At 40.6% G+C, this 18,423-nt stretch overlaps 1 protein-coding gene across 4 annotated transcripts in view; it reads left to right on the plus strand.

Annotated features, from left to right (window-relative positions):
- ACVR1 (activin A receptor type 1) overlaps positions 1-14,642 on the plus strand; it is a 95,165-nt gene extending 80,523 nt beyond the window's left edge. For all 4 annotated transcript variants that reach the window (XM_073647145.1, XM_073647143.1, XM_073647147.1 and 1 more), the window contains 4 exons: positions 2,470-2,745; positions 4,181-4,378; positions 12,380-12,510; positions 13,794-14,642. In XM_073647145.1, the coding sequence (XP_073503246.1) occupies positions 2,470-2,745; positions 4,181-4,378; positions 12,380-12,510; positions 13,794-13,928 (740 nt within the window). In that variant the 3' untranslated portion in view covers positions 13,929-14,642. The remainder of the gene's footprint in view (positions 1-2,469; positions 2,746-4,180; positions 4,379-12,379; positions 12,511-13,793) is intronic.
- Positions 14,643-18,423: the final 3,781 nt, after the last annotated feature.

Raw genomic sequence — 18,423 nt, forward strand, 5'->3', positions numbered from 1 at the left:
CCTCACCCAAGTCCTACTTTCCCTCTAACCCGTAGTCATGTCATCTCTGTTTACTGATCCGACTTTACTCCTTAAAAAATTTCCTTTCTCCTTCATCCTTTTGTTTAACCCGTCCCAGCATTCCAGACGTCTTGTTTTCTTTTCCTTCGCATTAGATTTGCCTTTTTTTCCATTAATATCCTTGCATGTTCAGACAGCAGAGCAGCAAAGCAAGAAATTGCTGCCTTTACTTAAGTTCCGGAAACGTAACATCACCATCCTCCAAAGAAAATCTGTTGACTCGTGTGTCTCCGCAGTGCCCTGGGCTCAGATCTAGCGTTTGGTATAATCTCAGCTCCACTTTTTCGCCCTATTTTACAAGCAGGATCTTACTGTCTGGGCAAGCTTGTGTGTTGCTGCTAGTTCTCACTTTTTAATAGTGGGATTAGGTTTTAACACCAAGCGTACCAGTAAACGGGAGGCGAGGTGCAGAATGAGTCTGTACTTGAGATTCATCACACAAGTCTCCTAAATATGCCACACTTGGTTACTGAGATTAGCTCGGGGATTAGCTGTCTGTGCAATAAAATGCTGCTTCTGTCCGGGTTTGCTTTATTTTTTTCTTTTATATTTTTTGTTCTTGTATTTTTGCACTTTTATGTATGGTCCTGTACTTATTTATCCTCTGTTTATGCATTTGCATTATTTATAGCCCTCTGACACTCAATTTGCTTCCCCATCTGAGAGTAAGATGATGTAGAGCCAGAGACCTTGATTCCAGCGATGTGTCACTTACTGGGCTGCTTGCTGCAGTTTTCATAAAATCCCTGTTTTATTTGCTGCAGATCTACCAGTTCTTGGAATTCTGAGCTCTAGATTACCATCCCCAAAACCACTGCTTGACCATTTTCTTCCTATGCACAGAAAGCTGCCAATCAGTGGTGGAGTCCTACAGTGGTCATGAATATGGAGGACTACCTGGCAGTAGGGTTACTAGTCCTAGTGATCTCCTGCTGATACAATCACAGTTGTATCAGAAATACAGCGAGCAGCCAACATTATAATTTTTTGTCAATAGTTGTGTATAGCTTTTTTTTTTCAGTACTCACAAACAATTTTGGAATAGATTTGACGCTGTGATGGCGTCTACAATTTTTTTTTTTTTTTGTGTGAAATTCAGCCGACCAGCCCGCACCCTCTCTTCTCCACCCAGAAGCAATTTGGGTGTTTTTTGATTTTTTTTTTCCTGTTTACTGAACAGGATAATTAATTTTATATTGCGATTGCTCGAACTTTTTGGGATGCATTGATACGACTTATGTTTTGGAATTTACTACTTTTAATGGGGGAAAATGGGTGGTGATTTTTTTTTAAATTTTTATTTATTTAAATCCATCATTTTTTCAAATTTTTCACTTTACAGTATTTAGGCCCCTTAGGGTACTTGAACTACAGTAGTATTGCTGTATATAGTAAAAATCATGGTCTCCTTTGAAGCGCCACAGACTCTGTTTTAACGAGGTGCCATAGGAGCCCCTTGGCGCATTGCAATTGCGCCACAGCTAATGGTCGTGTTGAATGGTGCGCCTCCATAGTGGCACTGTAAATGCGGCTGTCACAGATTGAGCTCCACCCGCGTCTGTTAGAGGCACATCCGGGATGTGTCACAGCGATTATCTGCCTGGTATGGGGAGCCTCACTATGAGCCCACCACCTCGTACACCCACTCCCAGCCTTTTTGATAGGTCACTTTTCTGTATCCATCGCTGTGTCCTCCGCCAGTCCGTTGCCATAAACATCCAGCAGGGGCATCACGTGAGCGGTCGCTGATCAGCTGCAACGTTCACATTTCATCTAAGCGAAAGATATGGTCTAGGGGGAAATGCGAACCCTGCAGCTGATCAGCGGATGCTGATTGGCTGCATTGCTCACGTGATGTCACTGCTGGATGGTGATGTCAGGAGATTGGCGGGGAAAAAACGGCACTGAGTACAGAGGATTGGTGCCATTCCGGGAGGCGAGCTTGACCAGTGATGGATTAGCCCTTTTAAGCTTATTGCATGCCAGATAAGTCAATCATATTATAAGTATCAATGGGACTCTTTTTTAAATTTTTTGGGCATTTGTTGATTATAAAGAGGGTCTCCTGGTAGCCCCACAAATGTATAAAGAAGCATCTACAAAGAGCCCTATGAGTTGGACTCGCTACGATGTCTTTTTTGTTAATTATTAAATTCTACAGTGGATGTCCATTTAATTTTAACAACTTTTTGAAATGTCGCAAACAGCGCCAGCCTTTATCCATGGGTTGCTTTAGGTATTGCAGCTTATTTAATGCCGCATTTATCAAACATATTCCACGGACAAGAGTCCCTGTATGTGGAGAAAACAGAGGCTATTTTTTTTCTCGAAACCTAGTGAACTCGTCATACGTGTTGTGAAATAGGATCCCATGGAATCGTCTGATTTTCGCTGCTTTTCTCTTACCAGGTTTCATTGCCTCGGACATGACTTCCAGAAACTCCAGCACACAGTTGTGGCTAATTACGCACTACCATGAAATGGGATCCCTCTACGATTACTTGCAAGTGACCACATTGGACACGGTGACCTGTCTCCGAGTCGTCCTTTCCATAGCCAGCGGATTAGCACATTTACATGTGGAGATATTCGGTACACAGGGGAAGCCAGCCATCGCTCACCGCGATTTAAAAAGCAAGAATATTCTAGTTAAGAAGAACGGACAGTGCTGCATAGCTGATCTAGGTAACCTTCCCAGGAGCGTCGCCAAATGTTTTTCAAAGTGTTCTTTATCCATTTTACTGTATGGATACCAGCTCCATAATTTACTTGGGATAGTACCTAGAATAGTTTGGCTCAGGAAAGATGGTCAATCTCCCATGATATTGTCAATTAAGTGACCAAGGCAGCTGGGAAAAACTTTTATTTTCATATCTATTCTCTAGTTTTAATATGAATGGCCACTAGATGGCAGTATTTATTCCTGTTATGGTTCCTTGCGATTTGATATAGAAGACCTAAAAATAAAAACCCAGTTGGTTCAAATAAACCCGGATTCATTAATTGCTGGTATTTTTAAGTCCTCTTTCTGCTTTCACTAGTGGACTTTGCACCATAATCATCAAAATAGCGCATTTATTTATGAATTTGGAGTAAAGGAAAAAGAGTTTTTTTTTTTTTTTTTTGCAAATGTTCACTATACATTCAATGTGCTGTAAAATGTTTCAAGTCTTCCACTGCGCATATATAAAAAAAAAAAAAAAAAAATACTTTCTACTTCACTAGAATATGGGAGTACCATGGTGCAAAAAATGTTTCAATATTTGGAAAAGTGGAAAATGATGAATTGGTCAAAAACATCTGGCTAAAACCTAATTGATGGGTATTATTATTATTAATAATAATATTATTTTTTATTATTATTATTATTATGTAACAATACTACATAATTTGTTGAAGGAAAAAAAAAAAAGTGCCTGAAATCAAAACTTTTACTCCAAAAAAAAAAAAAAAAGGCACGAAAATAATCTGGGGCGGCAAGGTTACCCCCCAGAGTCACTCCACTTCTGATGTCTTGAAGGATCTAGAGATTGTGATCTATATTACAGCACATCTGACGAAGACACAAAAAAAAGGGGGCAGGGGGCGGGACATTTATTAAGTCGTTCACATAGCAAACTGTGCTGCATGTGTTTTGCACAAAAATACAAAAATTTACACTTTTTTTTTTTTTTGTTTTACCCTGCTTTTAAAGGGGCTGTCCAGCCTTGGGGTACAAGTCTGCAGTCACTCTGTGACTGCAGTCTTGTGAATCCTCACATCGCGCACACTGCCCACTGTGAGGATTTTCCGACGCTGGGAGCAGCGGGTGCATAACTGCAAGTATGCGATTTGCACACATGGTCACGTGCCTACTAGACTTGCGCGGCTGAGTTTTATTATACTGTGAAAATTCCTTTAATTCAATGTAAAGTTTAGAAGGCTTGAAAGTTTGGCACTTGTTTCCAGCAAAGACTTGCAGTATAATGAATGTAATATGAAATTTCAGAAAACAATTGATTTATCGAATATCTGTACCATTCTGTTCTCTCCCTCCTACTTTCCATGTAATCCAAATTATTTGCTAATCCGCACCTACCGTCTCATTGCGCGGCTCTGACTCCGGGCTCTTCTCTTTCAGGATTGGCTGTCATGCACTCGCAATCAACCAATCAGCTGGACGTTGGGAATAATCCCCGAGTAGGAACCAAGAGGTACATGGCTCCTGAAGTCCTGGATGAGACGATCCAAGTAGATTGTTTTGACTCTTACAAAAGAGTTGATATTTGGGCTTTTGGCTTGGTCCTCTGGGAAGTTGCCAGACGCATGGTTAGCAACGGTAAGCTGTTTGTGTTTCCGTTCTCATACCACGTGTTGACACTTATTTTTTTATTTTTTTCCCCTCTGCTGGCTCAGACATTCTCAGAAGCGCTGGCTCAGACGGCTATTTTGAACTTATAAAATGTTCCTTGTGTTTTATTTGGGGTCGAACTGTCACCCAGTTTTAGGGATTGTGTTACTGTTTGTGTTTTGTTGTGTAGTGTCTGTCTGGCGCCTTGATCCTGCCAACTTGTAGAAGGTAGGAATGAAATTATTATTTTAGATGTAGCTGGCATGCATTATATGAAGTGAGCTTAGAAAATGTATTTTCTTTAAAGGGCAGCGATCATCAGAAAACGACCTATTTAGGTTTAGGCTTAAAAGTCTGTCTGTCCTTATTAAAAATCAATCTTTACAGTGACAGATGGCACCTCCATACACCGGAGAAAATACAGGATCCACCGGTCACAATGTCCCAGCTCTCCCTCCCTTCACTATGCCATTTGCACTCGCTCATTAGATGCTTCAAAGCAAAAGATGGAGTCAGAGTCTGTTCATTGTACATGTGGATTTCCTGAAATTACAAGAAGTCGGAATTTAAAAAAATCCCCAGTGTGAAAATTGCAAGGTTTGAAATTTTTAATTTTAAAGGGAACCGGTCATGTCGAATTTACTATCTACACTGCCCCCATAGCGTTGTTAGGGAAGCAATGTGCATCACTAACCAGCTTTTTTTTTCATAAAAATTGGTGGTGTGATAATGAATCTATAACATTTTATGTACTTGTATCCTACCTGCTCGTTTTTAGTGATCCTCATATTCAGTCAGGGGCAGGTGCCACATTTAGTCACTGCTGGCGCCGCCCACTTATTTGAAATTTGCTCCTGGCTGGCGCTGGTATTAGTGGGGCGCATGCGCAGTTTTACAAGGCCAGCCTCGGGTCCCTGCACGTGCGCAGTGAGGCTGTGTAGTTCGTAGCTTCACTGCTCATGCACTATGACCCGCTGCTCCCTGCGCGTGCGCAGTGAAGTTCCCAGCCGGAGCCACTCGTCACAGCGCATGCGCAGTGAAGTAATATAATGTAATAAAATGTTAAAGAATCATTATATTTGCACCAATTTTAATAAAAAAAAAAGCTGGTTAGTGATGCCCATTGCATCACTAAGAAAGTAATGGGGGCAGTTTAGATAGTAAATACGACATGACAGGTTCCCTTTAATACAGATTGTGATATGACAAAATACATTTAACACCAAAACCTGTTTTTTTGTGAATTATTAATAATATTATTATTATTAATTTTCTAAAAGTCATTTTCTGATAACTGCATTGAAAGGAAACAAGTAATTTCAAGCTTTACACCACATTCTCAGGATATGCCATAAATTTCCACGAAAAAAACAAGCCCTCACAGAGCTCCATCATTGGCAAGATAGAGATAGATATATGCATATATATATATTTTATATAATGGGTTTTTTGTTGTTTTTTTTTTTTACTAAGTTCAGAAATTTTTTAATTACTAAAATGTAAAAAAAAAATAGCAAAACTAAGTTTGGTATCATCGTAATCATATTGACCTTAAGATTCCTATTACTGGGTCATTTTTACTGTACAATGAAGACCGTCAACATGAAACCCAAAAAAGCAACAGTGGAATTAGTTTTTGTTTTTTTTCCATTTCACTGCATTACAGATTTTTCAGTAGATCATTTATTTTGCATCTTACAAATTTCATACTGTCAACTTGGCCTCATATTAGACCCGTGCTTCCTGTCCTGTACAAATGACTTTTCAGCAATCTCTTTACCATCACAGACAGCACTGCAATTTTTGATCACGCCTTTGTATAAAGTAGATAACACTGGATCTACCCTTCACAACAAATAATCTCACAGCTCACCTCCTCCCCCTCGCTGCACAATGAGCTTTGCCCTGATGAGTCTGCGCATTAATTACTTCCCAGTATGGTTTGAGTAAGTCTATTGCTGCTAATATTCGTGTCCTCAACAGGAGGGAGGAGTCTAATATTGGGTCTAGTGGCCAACTTGAGAATTGCAAATTTTTTATTATATATATATATATATATATATATATATATATATATATATATATATATATATATATATATATATATATATATATATATATATATATATATATATATATATATATATATATATATATAGCGATATAAAACAAAAAAAAAATTCCGAATATTTTTTAGAGATACAGTTAACATAAATTCCCCCCGTCTCCCCAGTTGTGATACTCTTTGTAAGTATAGGACAGTCAGAAGTACTTAAGTTGACAATGTTCTGGCTCAGTATTAGTCTGTCATTAGGAAAGTGCGGAGTCTATTGTAAATCAATAGTGTTATCTGTATCGAACGGTGTTTTTTCAGACTTGATAGTAGAGATGAACTTTGTCTCTGATGGTATAGGATAGGAATGATCTCTTGTATAGCTTTGTAAAACTAAAAAACAACTACTTTTCTAAGTCTTGGCCTCGTTAAAGCCAATGTGTGTGACCTTTTTAGGAATTTTTTTAACCCCTCTGCTGGTTTCCGTAATTTACATTTTCTTCTTCCATACTTCTAGAGTAGGCGGGTACTTCCTGGTGTGCTGTATGCTCTGAGCCAATCAGATCTCTAGCCTTTTCTCCCCTCCCCATTTATTGCATCTCACACTTATGGAAGAAATACTGCTGCAGCATCCCCCTCCTATCCCTCCTACCCGTGTCTACTATTCATTGGAGCACACTGGATAGACTTTTTAGGTGATCAAGTAGGTTTGTGAATGTTTACAGAGAGTGCAGGTAGGTAAATGGACTAAAGGAAATGGACATCTTTGAGGGGCCGGTGGGTTGGAATTTATTTTAATTTTTTCTTAAATGCATGTGTTTTGGCCTAAAAATAATTTTTGCAATTGGGTTTCAAATTTGTTATCATAGAATGAGTTCAATGAGGTTCTCAAGATGAATCTTCAGGAGCGCAACACTCTCGACGCATGGGTTTCCTGCTTTGCCTGGGGTGGTGTGCACCTGAAAACTGACGGCTCAGACCAGCGGCGCGTTACGCTACTGGTCTGAACTGTGCTTTCTCCTAGGATGCTAACTGAAATACACTGCTCAAAAAAAAATAAAGGGAACACTCAAATAACACATCCTAGATCTGAATGAATGAAATATTCTCATTGAATACTTTGTTCTGTACAAAGTTGAATGTGCTGACAACAAAATCACACAAAAATCATCAATGGAAATCAAATTTATTAACCAATGGAGGCCTGGATTTGGAGTCACCCCCAAAATTAAAGTGGAAAAACACACTACAGGCTGATCCAACTTTGATGTAATGTCCTTAAAACAAGTCAAAATGAGGCTCAGTATTGTGTGTGGCCTCCACGTGCCTGTATGACCTCCCTACAACGCTTGGGCATGCTCCTGATGGGGTTGTGGATGGTTTCCTGTGGGATCTCCTCCCAGACCTGGAATAAAGCATCCGCCAACTCCTGGACAGTCTGTGGTGCAACATGACGTTGGTGGATGGAGCGAGACATGATGTCCCAGATGTGCTCAATCGGATTCAGGTCTAGGGAACGGGCGGGCCAGTCCATAGCCTCAATGCCTTCATCTTGCAGGAACTGCTGACACACTCCAGCCACATGAGGTCTGGCATTGTCCTGCATTAGGAGGAACCCAGGGCCAACCGCATCAGAATATGGTCTCACAAGGGGTCTGAGGATCTCATCTCGGGAACCTAATGGCAGTCAGGCTACCTCTGGCGAGCACATAGAGGGCTGTGCGGCCCTCCAAAGAAATGCCACCCCACACCATTACTGACCCACTGCCAAACCGGTCATGCTGAAGGATGTGTTGCAGGCAGCAGATCGCTCTCCACGGCGTCTCCAGACTCTGTCACGTCTGTCACATGTGCTCAGTGTGAACCTGCTTTCATCTGTGAAGAGCACAGGGTGCCAGTGGCGACTTTGAAAAATCCTGGTGTTCTGTGGCAAATGCCAAGCGTCCTGCACGGTGTTGGGCTGAGAGCACAACCCCCATCTGTGGACGTCGGGCCCTCATACCACCCTCATGGAGTCGGTTTCTAACCGTTTGTGCAGACACATGCACATTTGTGGCCTGCTGGAGGTCATTTTGCAGGGCTCTGGCAGTGCTCCTCCTGTTCCTCCTTGCACAAAGGCGGAGGTAGCGGTCCTGCTGCTGGGTTGTTGCCCTCCTACGGCCCCCTCCACGTCTCCTGGTGTACTGGCCTGTCTCCTGGTAACTCCAGCCCCTCTGGACACTACGCTGACACAGCAAACCTTCTTGCCACAGCTCTCATTGATGTGCCATCCTGGATGAGCTGCACTACCTGAGCAACTTCTGTGGGTTGTAGAGTCCGTCTCATGCTACCACGAGTGTGAAAGCACAACCAACATTCAAAAGTAACCAAAACATCAGCCAGAAAGCATTGGTACTGAGATGTGGTCTGTGGTCCCCACCTGCAGAACCACTCCTTTATTGAGGGTGTCTTGATAATTGCCAATAATTTCCATCTATTGTCTATTCCATTTGCACAACAGCATGTGAAATTGATTGTCAATCAGTGTTGCTTCCTAAGTGGACAGTTTGATTTCACAGAAGTTTGATTTACTTGGAGTTATATTCTGTTGTTTAAGTGTTCCCTTTATTTTTTTTTAGCAGTGTAGTTATTCCTCTGCAACATGGAAATAGTGGAGGGAAACTGAATTGCTGGATCCGGCCAGATTCAGAGCAGTGTGAGCCGGCTGTAGCGCAAAGTGCCTGCAAACTGCTCCCGCTCCTTGTCTAGGTAACCGGCCATGCTGGAGTCTAGGCAGTGAGTAGTGCACTATACAATTACTGTAAAGACTACCTCCATTCTGGAGAACATAGATGATTTGTAATAAATATTAACTTTTGAAATTAATACTTTTTATTTTACAATCATTTTACAACTTTACCTATTTATAAACTTGAGACAACCCCTTGAACTGAGAATCCGGCAGTGAGCTCTTTCTGACAGGGAGATTGTAACTTTTATCTGTCGTGGTTTTTTTTTTTTTTTGTTTTGGTTTTTGTTCTCCCCCAATTTATGAGCACAGACCACATTAAAGTTAATTTGAACTTTGTTGTCTTAAATCAGTTGAGAGGCGCTCTGAAAAGGCAGACAAGAGGTGCAAACTTGCTGTCAGAAAAAGCTCACTGCCGGATTTTCAGTCAACTCCTTCTGCAGTCAGCCTTGTGCAAGGGAAAAAAAAAAGCCTTTAAAAGCCAGAACTGTGCAAAATTTTGAATTAAATCCTATCGCAAAAATTATTTTCATAATTTAACCCCTTCATGACCTTTCATGTTCTTATATGTCAAAAGTCGTGTTGTCTTTGATGCGTGTTAGCACACCGAGCCCACATCTTTCCCTGAACATGATGGGTGATTTAATCAGCCATCATGTGCTTCTAACAGCTGCTGGTGGATCGGATCTCCGCCCACGGGTGTTAAAATCCACTGTCAATCTCTGACGATGGCATTTAACCCGCACCAGCAGAGGGGCGCGTCATTCCACGCTACAATCAGTGTGCCCGTGATGTGATTGCAGGCCGCTGATGGGCTGCATGACAGTCGGGGGTCTGCTGATTATCCCCATGCCTGTTATTACAATCCTCTTGTGAATGCCTGCCCGTAACATGGCTTCTGTCTAGCACAAGCGATCGGATGATCAAAGCTTCAAGTCCCCTAAGGGGACTATTTAAATACTTTTTTTTTCACTTTTTACTGTGTTTTTTTTAAAAAATATGGAAAAAATATGGAAAAAAAAACCTAAAGTTCAAATGACCTATTTGGGATCACCTCATTCATAAAAGTCCGGTCTATCAAAGTATAAAATCAATTAATCCAATCCGTAAACAACGTAACAAAAAAACAAATCAAAACGCCAGAATTGTGTTTTTGTTTTGGCCGGCACAACATTGCAATAAGACGGTCAAAGCATTGTATCTACACCAAAATGGTATCAGCAAAAAATATGTCCCCACCCAGCCCCAGATCCCAAAAAATTAAAACGTTACAGGTCGTTAAAAGTCGAAAAATGGTGACACATGCTAAATTATTTTTTTTCTTACTAAAATTCCATTTTTTTTTTTTTCACCCTTATGTTTTGGTATCAGCATGTTCATACTGACCTAAAGAATCATATTGCATGGTCGGTTTTACCATATAGTGAACATGGTAAATAAAAATTGCAAGGTCATGAAAGGTTTAAGTGTAAAAAAAAATAAATAAATAAAATTAAAAAAAAAATTCCCTGAATTTGTCCATATACTTTAATTTAGTTAGTTTGAATTCACACATGTGTTTTGAGTATGGACCGGCCTCTATGAGGCTGCTGAGTTTGGGTCAGGAGACCCTCGGCTGGTAGTTACAGACTGTGAAACCTGGTATATAAATTTCCCCTTGTATAATATGTGACATATAGGTAAAGTTTCTAGAAGAAAAAATAAAAATGTTTGGATATAACCAACTCATTGATTTACTTTTGTTTCCCTTTTTGGTGAGAACATGTGCTGATTTCCTTCCTTCTGCTTATAACGAGGCCTTCAGGCTGAATTTGGCATATGTGATCCCATATGAGATTCCTATGGTTGATCCCATACGCCTTACTATAGTTGTTCCCAGTGTATGAAACTTTTTAGGAACTTAAAAAATCAAGTAATTTGACATTCTATATTCACTGAACTTATAATTGCCAGTTCAGCCTCGTATGCACGTGACTGTATTACGGAGCGGTAATACAGCTGGAAAGGACTTCACATTTTACATGGATTTCATCTAGTAATGTACAGTATAAGAAACTTTCTTGTTCTTACAACTTTAAAGGACTCTGGCTAATAAGTAACAGTAAATCCACAATGTGTAATCCCTGCGCTGTGTCATTAATGAGAATCCTCCATATCGCTGATAGGACTTCTGCTTATCTGCCTCACATTATGTACGTCCTTGAGAAGTCAGTTTTTGTACATTAAAGGGGTCATTCTCTGTGGCGGCTAATGTAAAACTATCTGGTCTTTAAAGGGGTGGTCTTATTTGGCATATGGACATCACAGACGGAGGTCCTCTGCTCAGGACCCTCTTGTATATACATGAATATAACGCTGTTCCCGTTCTCGCTAGTCTCGCACTCTTGCATTAGTTGCACTATTAGGATAGTCCTTCATCTGAATCCGGCTTTTTCCAGAAGTGGGACCTGACGCTGTAGTCTGATTGTCCTGGTGATGGGAACATCATAGACTATACCTGTACAAGAAAGCGTCAATGGGGTTAGTCACTGCCCGATCTTTGGTGGTAGCTGATCTCCAGTAAGAATAAGGCCATGTTCACACGCAGCGTTTTTGTTATGCAGAACCAGCAAAAGCTATATGTTTTCAGAAATCTCATGCACATGCTTTTATTTTCCTGTCTGAATTTGAGAACTGCAGTGTTTTTTTTTTTTTAGTTTGCAGCTTGTCAATTTTTTTCAGCATTTTTGCAGTATTTTTTCACCCATAGAAAGCAATGAGAAAAATTTTGCTGTATTTTTGTTGAATAAAACAAATTTTATTGAACATGGACTATAGATAAATCACACATATAATCCACACCAAGAAACACACTTTTTTTTACCCAGAGTTTTTACTGCCAAGAGAGCAGGTTTTGGCTGTTGAAAAAAAAAAAAATCTGCTGCATGTGAACATAGTCTTTAGGCATCTGGAATGTCACGACACCTGATTCACATTTGACTGGTCCTATCGAAATTGCCAATTTTGGCCAACCGTTAACCAATGTGTGTGGCGAGCTCTTTAGAGCGGTTGTCTGCTTTTCTTGGGGTGAGGGGTCCCCTACAAAACACTGTTCAACGCCTGAGATCTCCAACAATTGGCAGAGATGGCGCTCAGTAACTCTGCAGGGCCACCACAGTTATACAGTCTGTGATTATTTTATTAACCCGACATCTCTCCTAATTTCCAGGTATCGTTGAAGATTACAAACCTCCTTTTTATGACGTTGTTCCTAATGATCCTAGCTTCGAGGATATGAAGAAACTTGTCTGTGTGGATCAACAAAGACCAAACATTCCCAATAGATGGTTTTCTGACCCAGTAAGTATTTGCCCCATTTTTTTTTTTTTTTTGCATAGTGTATGAGGAATTAGACATTTTTCATATGCCAAAATTGATAAAATAAGCAAATTTACAGGTATTTTTGGTACACACCGGGGCAATTTATGGCTCAGCCTTGATCAGACCTGGGCAAACTGCGGTCCGTTGGCCACATCTGGTTTTCTGCCTGTTCCAGACTGGGCCGCGAACCAAGACAGCCGGAGGGCTGAAACAGTGGCCCATGGGCTGCACCGGGCCTTCATCTGCCGTTGCCCACCCCTGCCCTAGATGCATGTTAAATTTATTGCATTACTTTAGAACAAATTGGAGGGGAATGTGCAAAGTTCTAAATGACAAATTCCTTTCCATAGTTGAAGCAAAGCTTATTTAATTTTTAAAGGCGAATTAAATAAATGAAATGTTCAAAGTAAGGTCTGTTGCAGAGTGGGTTTTTTTTTAATCTTTTTAGGTGCATTTGGATAAATAGGTATTCTTATCTTGGCTATCTATGGCATATCCGTAAGATATAAGTATCTGTAGGTGAGGGTCTCAGAGGTTGGATTGTTGGCTCTCTTGACAATGAGGTCACCAGGAATGGAGAGGTGGCCAACGGCCGCACATGGCTTCTGTTGAAGTTCCCAAAATTGTTTAGCATGCTCGCACAAAAATTTTCAGTACTCCGATAGAGTTAAATGGAGAGAACTATACATGCGTTGCCACTATTGATGAGCACAAGTGCTCGTTACTAGAATTTGCCTAGGGTGCTTGGGTATGCAGAGTATCGCGGGTGCTCAAGGTAGATGTTCGAGTCCCTGCGGACTCTTGGGTCGCAGCTGTTAGACAGCTACAAAAAATGCAGAGTTGCCCTTGTTTGTCAGGCAGTCCCCGCATGTTTTGTGGCTGTCTAACAACCGCGAACCATGAGTCCGCAGAGACGCGAACATGTCACTCGAGCACCCGCGATACTCTGTGCATAGGTAAACTTGAGTAACGAGCACTTGTGCTCATCACTAGTTGCCTCCTCTCCTTTCCTGGTAGCCCCAGATGGGGCGATGTTGTTGAGATGGACGTGTAACCCACCACTAGACCCCTCACCTCTCTAATCCCTCTGTTTTCGAGGTAGATGCCGATCCTGTGGATATGCCAATGATGTCAGAGATGGGGAAAACGCTTTTAATTCTATAATGTAACTTGGTAAAAAAAAAAAAAAAAAGTGCAATATTACATTGTTTCAGGCCTGTGTAAAATATAATATTACTAAATTATTATTTTTTCCCACTCAGACGCTAACATCGCTGGCTAAATTGATGAAGGAGTGCTGGTATCAAAACCCATCGGCGAGACTCACAGCCTTGCGCATCAAAAAGACTTTAACCAAAATTGACAATTCCCTAGATAAATTGAAATCTGACTGCTGAATACCAGTATATATAATGGAAAAAAACAGATTCGGATACAGTGCTTGCTTGCCGAGGTGTAGACTTTTTTTTTTTTTTTTTAATTGTAACTACAAAAGTCGAACTTCTGCCACCTTTTAAAGACAATCCTGCTATTGCCCTTCGGGATACGGCCTAAGGTTCCTGCATCGGTGACCTGGCAGGATCTTGGCTTTCAAGTTCATTACAACAACTCCCTTAAAAAAAAAAAAACCCTTGCAAAGATTTAGACCCATATAAATGAGTGTGAGGAATAGGGGGCTACGTATTTTTGGACCGCTCTGGGCATTAAAAGCTAAATTTTTGGAAGTGGAAGAAACTGTTTTCACCGTGACAACCCTCTCCGTTCCTAAGGATTTCACATGGATCTTGGCGGATTTTACTTAGCAATATTTCGTGTGCGTCTCCGTTCTATTGCACTAGAAATTCTTTGCATTCCTTGCTTGCACTGTAACGGTTTAATTTAATGACCGATGCCAAATATATGGTTGGCCGTGTACGGATCTGTGTTATGACTTACTCCAATTCACTTCTGGGGAATGATCTTTTTTTTTTTTAAAAAAAAAAAGCCTGAAATACAAGTCGTCAGCATTAGCTGGATTTTACACGTGTACCGATGTTTACAATAATGCTGAACATAAGAATTTTTTTTTTTTTTTGTAATCTATAAAAAAAAGAATTTCAAAATTTTATTTATTATTGGTGCACTTAAGTTTCCAAAAGAAAAACTGAACAGTGCAAATGGTTCGCGCTCTATTATGTTTTCTTCCAGCTTTTCACAACCCCTTTTGTGTCACTTTGATGATGAGGAATAGACTTTTGTTTCCTGTACGATCACATTGCGATTTCACACTATTATTATTATTTCTTCTCCATCTCGAGAAGCGCGTGCTCTTGAGTTTCGAACTCTTATTTGGAATCTGCTGTCGCTCTCCTCGTTCCCGCTCATATTTTACTGACATAGGAAATAAAACAACATTGTGTTTTTTTTTTTAAGTTTCCGTAGCGAAATTCTGGAGACGGGAATAGGAGGGGAGGAGGGCGAGATGCCTTTTTGTTTTAAGCGATATAATATGTCGCATTGTAAACGCTGCCGGAAAATTACTATTTTGTTTTAATCTACTTTTTGTATTTAGTAGTTATTTGTATAAATTAAATAGAACGTTTTGAAAACTAAATCTGTTTTATTTACTTTTTTATTTTACTGTATTAAATAAGAATATTATATACATTTATTAAGTTGCTTTTGTGCCACCATAATGAAAAGGTTTAGTAGGTTTCCAAATCATTTTCTGAAATCCCTTCGATTGTCCAGCTAAGGCAAGGTTCAGATCAGCATTACGGCCAGCTGGACTGTTGCATACTGTACGTACATTAAAATGTCACATACAACTTATAGATAAGCTTGGTCTTGGCTTGCCTCATAATAAATTTAAAACTGCTTTCGATGCACATACAAATCTAAAAGATCGAGCAACTGCCTTAATTATCATACATTGCAACTTACCATTAACTCCTTTTTTTCATTTTTTTTCTAATAAGTGTTTTGCCAGCACTATAGGAACTGGAACTTCCTTTCTCTTATTGTCCAATATGCATTGCACTAGCCATTGTCCAATGGCTGCCAGCCCTAAACTGAAAGCCTGCCGCTGTTATGACTGTAAGATGTTTGTTCTCTGTTCCTGCTCCCAATTGTCAGACAGCCCCAAATCTGTTTCTATGCAAAATGACACCCAAAGGCTTTGTTCACACAGTTTTCTAGAGTGAATCCTTCTCAAAATACACTTCAAAAATGATTTGAAAACTTCCTATTCATTTTATGGAAAATCCAGTTTGCTGTTCATATAACGAGTTTTTGAGCATTTTTGTTCCAGATTTCCAAACGCGTGGTGAAAAAAAAAAATGCATGTTACTTTGAAGTGGATCCTGAAGGAATCTGTCCCCAGCTAGACACGTCAAATCCAAAGGCTAAAACCCACTTAGGAATAAAAACCTTTAAACCTCTTTGAAGAGGTTGTCCACTACTTTAGCATTAATGATCCTTTTGATGGGTCATCAATGTCTGATCGGTCAGGGTCCTACACCCGACACCCCCGCCCCTAAGCTGCTATCGGTGGCGGCCAGCCGGAAGTACTTGCTTACGGAGCTGCTCTGTCTTCTGATAGTGGCCCTGGCTTGGTACTGTACATCCGCCTACTATTCAAATCAATAGGAAGCGGATGTGCAGTACCCTGCGGCGGCTGCTATCAGAAGTCTGCCAGATCCGCAAGTGAGTATTTCCAGTGGCTGCCGACACCGATAACAGCTGATCGGTGGGGGTGCCTAGTGTCGGATCCTGACCGATCAGACATTGATGCCCTATGTTAAGGATAGGCCATCAATGCTAAAGTAGTGGACAACCTTTTTAAGAGCAAAACTTCACAAAAATGGAGCGATTCCTATCGGTTTCCACTTGAAAAACTCGTCTGATTTGTCAACCTCAAAAAAAAAAAAAACCTCAGTGTGAACATAGCCAAAGAGGTTTTATGGTCTGTAAAAGATGCAGACTTTTGTAGTTTGAACATAGCTTTACAGAAGCAGGGTGGGGATCTTTCCTTTTGCCAGAGATCCTTCCAAGTCTGGTGCACCAGAGGGACTGTTGTCCTACTTTGCCACTGTGGGTTTCTAAGCTGTTATTTACAGCTTGGCCATCTGTATGTAACTAACCACTTCGTGCTGCCATGTGCTTCGTGGGTCTCCTGTCATGAAACCCTTTCTACTTTCCACTGCAGACGCAGAACATGCACCTTACATAAATCTGTACAACACAGATGTAGAGGCCAAAACCGTAGGGTGGCAAACCGTTTCAGTCCCGATTAATGCAGCAGCGTTCCTTCTTTCCATTTTCTTATGGCCTACTGGGTAATCTCACCATAATGGCACATGAGCCTGCCACCCTATGGCACTCACAGCAAGGCTCTCAGGCACTACATGTGGCCAGTAGTACAGAGAAATCCAGCTCTCCCTAGTTGCAGTTATTGTAAGAGTCTTGGCACGGAGGAAACCATTCCTGCCCAGTATGGCACAGTGCAGATCTAAGGAAGAAAAGTCCTCCAGCCGTGTTCCAAGTAAGAAGGGAAACTTTATTCCAACATGTTTAAAAGGATGTAACATCTTTAAGTATATTCCAGTGTATCCATGAATAAGGAATGAGTCACATTCTGAAATGCGTAGGAAAGGGAAGAATTATTACACTGGAATATACTTTCATCCTTTTTAACATGTTTGAATAAAGTTTCTCTTCTTACTTGGAACACGGCTGGAGGACTTTTCATCTCTGGAACTACATGTGATGATCACACAGTGTGCTACACATCTCTCCAGCACCGGACCTTTCAAGATCTCTTCTGGCCCCTTCTCATAATGTCGCAGTGAAACGCTACGCTTCGTGTTTGCACCTTTAGAATCTGGTTCTGCAAGGGCTGTACGGACATTCTGCATCTCTCTGCTACGAGCTAACAGCCATTGTTTCCTGATGTTTGGACATCTACTCTATGCAAAACAGAGCAGTATGGCAATTATTGTATACAGGACCGCAGTGGGGCTGAATCAATACAAAAATGGTGGGGAATGAAGATATCCACATTTACACACCATTCCTTTACTCAGAAGTGGAATTAAATATGTGTATAGCTATTTATTTATTTTTATTTTTCTTACTTCAAACTTTTGTATATATAGTGGTGTGAAAGTGTTTTCCCCCTTCCTGATTTCTTATTCTTTTGCATGTTTGTCACACTTAAATGTTTCAGATCACAAAACAAATTTAAATATTAGACAAAGATAACACAAATAAACATAAAATGCAGTTTTTAAATTTAGGTATTTGTTATTGGGGAAAAATAAATCCAAACCTACAGGGCCCTGTGTGAAAAAGTGACTTCCCCCTAAACCTAATAACTGGTTGGGCAGCCCTTAGCAGCAACCGCAGCTGTCAAGCTTTTGCAATAACTGGCAATGAGTCTTTTACAACGCTCTGGAGGAATTTTGGCCACTCATCTTTGCAAAATTGTTGTAATTCAGCCACATTGGAGGGTTTCCGAGCATGAACAGCCTTTTTAAGGTCATGCCACAGCATCTCAATCGGATTAAGGTCAAGACTTTGACTAGGCCACTCCAAAGTCTTAATTTTGTTTTTTTTTAAACCATTCAGAGGTGGACTTTCTGGTGTGTTTTGGATCATTGTCCTGCTGCATAACCCAAGTGCACTCAGCTTGAGGTCCCAAACAAATGGCCGGACATTCTCTTTCAAGATTTTTTTTTAGACAGCAGAATTCGTGGGTCTATTCCTCACCACAAGTCTTCCAGGTCCTGAAGTAGCAAAACAGCCCCAGACCATCACACCACCACTACCATATTTTATTGTCGGTATGATGTTCCTTTTTTGAAATGTTACTTCTACGCCAGATGTAATGGGACATACACCTTCCAAAAAGTT

This window comes from Phyllobates terribilis, unplaced genomic scaffold, assembly GCF_046119375.1.
Source record: "Phyllobates terribilis strain yellow unplaced genomic scaffold, ASM4611937v1 Scaffold_9__5_contigs__length_417890890, whole genome shotgun sequence".
Lineage (NCBI taxonomy): Eukaryota > Metazoa > Chordata > Amphibia > Anura > Dendrobatidae > Phyllobates > Phyllobates terribilis.